The sequence below is a fragment of the Bombus vosnesenskii genome, unplaced genomic scaffold, assembly GCF_011952255.1.
Source record: "Bombus vosnesenskii isolate JDL3184/JDL3185 unplaced genomic scaffold, Bvos_JDL3184-5_v1.1 scf7180000013316, whole genome shotgun sequence".
NCBI lineage: Eukaryota > Metazoa > Arthropoda > Insecta > Hymenoptera > Apidae > Bombus > Bombus vosnesenskii.
The window spans coordinates 3,290,363-3,298,612 of NW_022882962.1; the positions used below are offsets into that span (position 1 = coordinate 3,290,363).

At 29.7% G+C, this 8,250-nt stretch overlaps 1 protein-coding gene across 4 annotated transcripts; it reads right to left on the reverse strand.

Moving 5' to 3' along the window:
* Window positions 1–758: 758 nt before the first annotated feature.
* On the reverse strand, window positions 759–8,242 carry LOC117235505 (neuronal cell adhesion molecule). 4 transcript variants are annotated; one of them, XM_033497603.1, is made up of 7 exons: window positions 8,123–8,242; window positions 7,637–7,917; window positions 6,579–6,869; window positions 6,316–6,506; window positions 6,113–6,242; window positions 5,864–6,004; window positions 765–4,816 (listed from the first exon to the last, which is right to left on the reverse strand). In XM_033497603.1, the coding sequence occupies exons 2-7, from the start codon at window positions 7,677–7,679 to the stop codon at window positions 4,653–4,655; spliced, it is 960 nt and encodes a 319-aa protein (XP_033353494.1). In that variant the 5' UTR covers window positions 7,680–7,917; window positions 8,123–8,242; the 3' UTR covers window positions 765–4,652. The 4 variants fall into 4 exon arrangements, with proteins under 4 accessions (XP_033353497.1, XP_033353494.1, XP_033353496.1 ...); XM_033497606.1 differs by lacking the exons at window positions 7,637–7,917; window positions 8,123–8,242 and adding an exon at window positions 7,157–7,271 and having other exon boundaries at window positions 759–4,816; XM_033497605.1 differs by lacking the exon at window positions 8,123–8,242 and having other exon boundaries at window positions 765–4,811; window positions 7,637–7,970.
* Window positions 8,243–8,250: the final 8 nt, after the last annotated feature.

An 8,250-nucleotide genomic window follows, 5' to 3' on the forward strand; every position in this document is an offset into this window, starting at 1 on the left:
TGATTGCAATTTAATAATGTACATTCATTTGATGAATAAATCATATCCTGACAGAAATGCAAGATGAGAAAATCAGATTATTTTCATGATATTAATGTTATAATGTACATTCTTATATTTTTATAAAAAAATCTTTAAAGCTGTTATAAAAATGAATATAATATAGCAGCTAATATAGTTTGTATCTGATGATTACAATCAGTATCTAAGTGAAAAGTGACTAAACTAATTGCTATGTCTTCTCTGATATGTAACTAATATTTGTCTCCTGATTGTAGTATGAAAGCTAAATACTAATTAATGATAGTATCAGCCATTCAAGCACAACCTTGATTTTCTTTATTTTTTCCACAAAAATACTTAAACAATTTTTAACCCAAGCATGTTACATTTTCGTATTTTTCTCTTTTAATATAGGATTTGTACGTGATGGAATGTGCATTATTCGTAGTTTATAAAATAAACCATGAATATGTCGGTATTAGGAAAACATTTTTCTACACATTATAACCGCGTATAATGTCAATGGAATGGATTTATACAACATATTGGAACTAAAATAACGCTGATTCAACGCGAACAATTTTATATGAATATGGATTACTATTAGATTTTTTATCTGACACAATATATTTAACATAAATAAAGTAAGTTAATATAATCAAGCGTGCATATTTAACAATTTATACAAAATATAGAAACAAAACAATAATGTGTATACTATATACAAATTTCGGTTCTAACATATGTTTTTGCGCTTTTCATTTTTTTTTTTACAAAATAAATAATTATATAAAGAAATCACCAAAAGCTAATACATTATTTCAGTTAATATATAACTAAATAACTTATCGCAGAATTAATATCGAGACTAATACTTATCCGCTATAACATTATTTATGGAGATATCATTATAAATCTCTTTTACCATCACTTAATGTAAGGATGTTAAACTAATATTATTAATCTAATAGATAATGACACGACAGATATGTAGTTTTTACAAAAAGTAAAGGATTTAGAAATGGTTGTATGATATTTACAAATATTTGTAAATACGTGTTATATGTAAAATATCATATAGCAAAATCAGCTTTTTATGAAAAAAGCAGAATCAATTTGAAGCTTTTTGTAAAAACCACATTAAATTTCTTTTTCTTCTGGTATGTCATAGGCAAGCAATATGTATGTTAGGGACGATTTATGGTGCCACCAGCAACCATTATACTATTCTATGGTATTGTGCTTTACTTAATATATATTTCACATGAGTGTGTTATGTGAAGTAAATATATTAATGCAATACATTTAACTACAAAGGTATAATGACAAATGCTATGCACATGCTGTGCTTAATAGCTTTTGAATTTCAAAGATGTATGATTATCAATGCAAAAGAGAATTAAATGAAAGAAATTACTAGATAAAACAGAAAGCAGTCTTAATCAGAAATAGATTAAGATTTTTTGTCGATTTTATGTAATTTATAGTATGAACATAAAATATCTGCCATTATCATTGTAGTCATAGATTTAAGTTTATAACACTGTGATCTACCTCATAAAAATATATCTATTTTACACCATTATAGTATTTGACAATTTTTTGGTATAGAATGATAAAGACATGTCTTGTAATTAAAGTTAGCAATTAATTTTTGTGTTCATTAGTACTGTAACTAATTTGAAATATTTAGTTTAAAAAGAGTGTGTATTTATCTTATTGGAAAAAGAAAGAATCATGATTATCTTCCTATTTACTTTCAATTCTAATGATATTATTTTACTGATTGTATTTCTAATATAATTAAAGTTATTTTATGATCATCCTACATTGCATAGGTAGATATGCAGATCTTCTAATGGTATGCAATGGCAGAATTCTAAACCCAGAGGACTAAATTTTATTGTTAGTTTCTATAGCAGCTGGTAGTTATAAGAATAATTTTTCATTTTATATATCAAGTAACATTTATACTCCTTTTTTTATCAGGCTTCACCACATTATTAATGCCGCTAAATGCAAAACCTATGCCTTCACCAGACAGCTTTGATAGAGACAGTTAAATATTTAAATTACAGTACACCTATTGTTATATATTTCAGCAGAAACAAGTGATTATAATTCTATTTAAATGTGTATGATATATAAAGAGTCGTGTTCTAAAGTAATATATATGACATATTATTGCTGGATTATTTAAAGCAGGAAAAGTTATCTTTATAGAAAAAGGGTGCAATTGTTACAATGTATTATTCATCGTTTTTAAAAGTATTGCATTGATTTGTAAAAATGAAGGATGTTTTATACAATCCTTGAGAAAGTGAAAAAACACGACTCTTCTAAATGGAGAGAGGAACATGATATTCTACATGAAATACTCTTAATGAGCATATCTACTAGATCACTCTTGAAGCTCGATATCATAGCACAAAATTATCTATATGAATATGTAGATAAATATTTATCATCGCATTTCAGCATTATTATTATTTATATAAAAAATTGTCTTTGCTTATAGCTAAAATATCATGATGCCTTGGCTATATAAATATATATATTTATATTGTTATCATTATTGTTATTATCATATTATTTTTTCATTAGCGCGTATATATACCATTCACAACACAGAGTGCATAGTACGAAGCCGAATTGAATCTGTTCACCCCTATAAGATTATACTGCAGGGAAGAACAGATCATAAAGCTTCAATGTAACAACGCACAACCAATATTTATACAACCTGCGTGCACCAAATTGCTTTTTGTCAGATTTTTATATTGACAAAAGCAATATTTAACTTATGTAATTGTTTTAAGTAGAATCATTAAGGTATTATGTTTCTTATATTATGAGCTTTACTATTAACACATGAAAGACTAATACACACAAGAATCAATTTCCACAACCATTTCCATTTTCATCACTTATGGTGTTTTAACTGAAATTAATCAATAAAAAGCAATAAAAGTAAACAAATTTATCTTGATTCTTTTTCTGAGAAAAGTTTCATCTAAAAAATTCAAAGTTAATAATAAATTAAAAATAGACCTCTTTTTTTACTATTTTTACTAAGAAAAGTCTCAACACCTACTACCACAATCTTAATAACATATTTCACATAATGATAAATTCTGATATGGTACTACATGTAAATTGTGGAAAATAACTATGTATGTATCTGTTTGTACAGGAAGAACTTTTATCAAAATCATCAACCTTCATTGATTGACTAAGTTAAATTTTGTATGCAATTCGAGACGATACTTCTCATAAAAAATGAATATTTGTGGAAAAGATCTGTTTTAACGATCAATTACAAACTTGATTCTATCAAAGGTGATATCCAAAATATTTTAACCTATTCTACTTTTGCCCTATATTTACCACTAATCTGAACCGAATGATGATCATGAATAATTTTTATTTGTTGAATGTTATGAAGATTTATTGAATGTTCTTTTTTTTCATTTTCTTAAAAAGTTTATGTACCGAAACTTATTTTTCATGGATTTGTGCTATTTTGTATTTGTTAAGATTTGGTTTTGATGAAATTTGATTTCATAGCTTTTTATAATTCAATAGCAGTGGATATTGCATTTCTTATTAAGGTAGTGCAAAAGCATGTTGAAGCATTAGACATATTTGAATAGTTACATGCAAAGTTAAAAGTATGAAGAATATAATATTACTAGAAATAACATTAACATAATAGAATTATTTTTATAATTAGAGTACTATGATTTTTACACTGTACACTCTCTGATTCACAGGATTTTTCCAGAAAGAGCATATGGTGCATTGACTTCCGTTATATTAATTTTTTTGGAAGAAAGCATTATCAAAATATTCTCTAAAAAAACAAATGCATTCGTATAACAATAAATAAAAAAACAGTAACTTTTATAAAGACACAAAAAAGGAACTTTTTTACCAACGACTTCTGCACACCTTAAAACGGCAGTAAGCAAGCCTTTAATCATACCTCGTGTTTGACAAAATTTTTTTAATCGGATGATGTGTATTATTGGCAAAAGTCTTACTCCCTGCATGATATTGTCCATTAAAATCTCATTCGTGTTCGGTGATAATGGTTAAAAATAATTGCGTAAAAAACATGAATTCATGCAGAACGTAAGACAAAAATTTGCCGCTTAATATTAATGTCGTATGATTTCAGTTTCTTCAAAAATTTGCCTTTTGTTCTTAGAATTACAGTCTTACTAAGAATATTCCTTTTTTCGCTTACAGGAGTTCTTGACTTTAAGCTCGATAACTGAGCAACGATATCGAATTTTAATGCTAGAACATCCTGGTAAACACTCTCAAAAATGTGCTACTTCATTTCACAAAACCTAGCAGAGTCTTACATATGCTTTGAACACTTTACATTGTATTGTAAGTGAAAAATTTATTTCCTTAGAATACTCGGAATGTATGATGCGTCTCTCAATTTTCTGACTATAAACATAAATTTCCACTTTCGCAATAATTATCATCTTCATTGCTTATCTGATTCTACGCATTGTGATACTTGGCGGATTCGAGGCCTCTTGTAATTCCAGTTACTTACGTTTAAGGTGACACATAAATTGTGCTCAAGCCACTTGTTAATAAAAATTAGCCACAGAAATCTAAATATTTAGTCGCTAAAGTCGCATAGGTTGCACAACGCTATTATTGTTTAAGCGTGTAGTGGTTTGGTTATTGAAATTTTCATCTTGAGGAATGTGTTCTGTTCTTTCGTCGAAAAATCCTGGATTCAGAATGATATTGGGTACAAGTTCAATCACTTCCTGCTCCTCCAGCTGCGCTGCAATTCGGGAACGGAGATTAATTTTCATTGGTCTGGGCCATGAGTTATATTAGCTTCTACCCTCTCCCTTTACCAGTGTTTGCTGGGCCATGGATATTCAAGAACAACTTATGTTACATTAACAATTGAATAATCCTATGTTCAATTTAAGATCTATATATATACAATAATAAATCAATGAAAACACATTGAGAAATTTTTCATATATATAAATATATTGCTTACCCAGCAAATATATTTGTGCTACCTTTGACCTAAGTTTTATACAGTCAAAGATTTACTAATAGCACACAATGTTATCTAGGCCATAATGCTCTATATTACTATTATTATAATATTTTCTATTCATGACACTAATCATTCTGCATAACAAATTTTATACAAACCACCAAAGCTTCTTAATTTAAAATATAATAGTTAGTAAAAGAGTAAGATAAAAATTCTTTATATAGACAGAGCAAGTTTGGTGGTTGATAAAGTCCATTCATAAGTTATAGGTTTCATTCCTATGAGGAGTAAGAAAGGTGCTACTGACAGGCAAACTGTATAGAAAGATATAAATATGTTACAGATTATTTTAGTGCCTTATGTTGTAAAGTGTTTTGTGCAAAAGTTATAAAAGTGTTATTGTTAAATCGGTATTGGTAAGAAAATTTATTAAACGCTAGTAAATTTTAAAAGTTGAACGCTAGAAAATTCATTAAATGCTAATTTGCAGAGCGCTTGCAGTAGGGAAATATTAGTGAAAGATAATTGGCACTGTATTAGAATAGCACTAAATTGATTGAAAGGAGAATAGCTGATGTAAAGAAAGCTAGAGATCAGGGCCATAGATAAGTTAAGTGGTTAGTGATGCTATCGTTTCTGCTGCAGATTTCGTCCTCTAGATAATCATGTTATATTTTTCAAACTTAGATAATCTAGCATATTCTACTTTAATTTATTTGCATAGAAGGAAATAAGTTTCATCAGCAGAAATAAATAGCATGAAAGAGAAAGAGTAGAAGCAAAAGCTTTTAGATAAAGTTACCAGGAAATGCTTACAGGGTACTTTGCACTCACGATAGAGGAGGTAACAAGTACCTATACCAAGAATCATAAGTGTACCCATAACTATCCCTACTGCTGCCACCCAGACACGAGTGTCAAAATTTTCTACACCTGCTAAGAGATGTCTTGCAAGTTCTGAAATAATTGTCAATTATAATTAGTAAGCAATAGTATTTATTTTATATAAATACTAATTTGTTTACATGCAGGATCATGTAAAGTTATTACGTTTAAATTATGTACCTAATTCTTCACTACTGTGTTGAGTATGACCTTCAACCTCAACAATTTCTCCTCTCCCCAGCTGATTTGTTGCCCAGACTCGAAACGAATAAGTAGTGTTTGGCACCAAGTGATACACATCAATTTGCCTCTATAAAATTATCAATTTTAATAACAACAGTCAGTGATATAGAGCTGATTTCATTAAAAGAAAAATTGTTTACAGAATTTGGAGGAATGTGCGTTGGAACAATAGGCTTCCAGTCTTCTGGTTCTTCACCCACATTCGGTTTAAGACGATATTCGGCAGTGAAATCTATGATAGGATAACCACCTGTGCCAGCTACTTCCCAAAGAATATTTGCCAATATTGTTGATGGTTTAACCCATACATTGTGTAAAGCTGGTGGAGGAGCTGAAATAGAGTAAAACATACAATATAAACCTGAAATTACTTTAAAATTACATTTAAATTTAAGTAACTTACTTCTAACTTGTACGTTGATTCTAGTTTTGACAGCATCATGATCGTCATCTAGAGTGCATGAATAGTTTCCAGCATCATCTGCACTAACATTAATAAGTTGCAAAGCTCCATTAGGCTCAACCTTTAGTCTTTCAATTTGTCCATCTTCCCGTCCCTCCCTTATCCACATCACTCCAACAGATTCTCCTGACTGTGGCAGTGCATCTTCTTCTGCACATGCTAATGTCAAGTTCTGACCTATATCTACAGCCACAGATCTTATTGGCACTAAAGTTGCTGCTTCGTGCCATGCTAAAAACATTGTAAAACATAATTATTAAATTATGAAGTTAATGGTATTTGTATAATAATTTTATGTAGAATTATTTTTTGAATGGCGTTTTAATACTTTTTATAGGGTAAACATTTATAGATAAAAAGATATAAATTACGGATTACAATTATGAATTAATTTAAATTATTATTTAAAATATTATTTACAATAAAAAATATAAATAAAATTCACTGAGACATTAAACAAATACGTTTTTATTAATACAATTTACAAAATAAACACATATAAAAATTAATTGATGTACCTAATATTAGGATCCACAATTCTTCCTTTTCTAATAGAAAAAATATTTATAATAATCTAAGCATCTGAACATCGATTTTGAATTATAGCTTACTATATTCACTGAATGTACTTGATACTTTGTATAACTGTATCTAAATAAAATACAGTTTTTACGAAAACTTATATGTATTTTTTAAGCTTTAATATCACTAATAAGAACTACAAAAGCAATTCGATAGAAAAGTACAAATTGATGCGTCGTTGTGCTATCGATTTTGATTAAACATTTAAAGGATGTAAGAACAAAAAAATCACATAATCCACTCGGGAAGTCGAGATATACGGCAAAATTTGCATAACTCGACCCTGAATCGTAACGATCGTGTACTTAGCCCGATTTATACGCTGCACGTATATAAGCGCACGAACACCGAACGTATGTATAGTATCACATTGATCCGCAGGTGCACTTACGCCTGAACGAATATTATGTACTTACCTGCCAGAAAGAGTATCAGCGTGATAATTCTATGACCAACCATTCTCCCATATTAGACGATCTCCCATGGATGCATACGGAAACGTGTTAAGGATTTTTTCTTAGTCACATCTCTTGATCGATTTTTTATACTTTTTAAACAACATTCAGTACGCGGGAGCTGTCAAACTCATCACGCATCGCGGAACACCGCCCGTCCGGCGCTCTTTGGATTTTATTGAGTTGCAGTTGGCGCACTCTCGCGGTGGTGCTGCGAACCTTATCAGAACACAGGGCTGCAACTGCATCAAAACTGAAGGTAGCCAGCTGCCGTCTTGTTTAAATATGTGAAAAGATCTCGCGACGTAAAGTTAAATGTATCGATTAGAATGATACGAATCGAAAGGATCAAATGGTTTTTCATTAATACTCATTTTATGTGTCGTCGTTATTTTAGATCGTGACATCGTTTCAAACAATTGAAAAGGTCTAGAAATGACTAGTTACCTTATTAAATTGAATCGCTGTTACGCGGGAAGAAGTGCATCGATACTCGTATCAGAACTGGTTGAATCTGCTTTACTGATTGAGGAAGAGCTGCTCCATATTTTCCTCTATCTTTGTTGCGATTAACC

Bases quoted from the DNA above. Each gene is read 5' to 3' on its own strand.
- LOC117235505 (XM_033497603.1), bottom strand. From the start codon at position 7,679: ATGGTTGGTCATAGAATTATCACGCTGATACTCTTTCTGGCAG. The intron at 6,870-7,636 runs GTAAGTACATAA...CAATGTTTTTAG, and splicing joins GCTGATACTCTTTCTGGCAG to CATGGCACGAAGCAGCAACT. The intron at 6,005-6,112 runs GTACATAATTTA...CAATTATTTCAG, and splicing joins ACACAGTAGTGAAGAATTAG to AACTTGCAAGACATCTCTTA.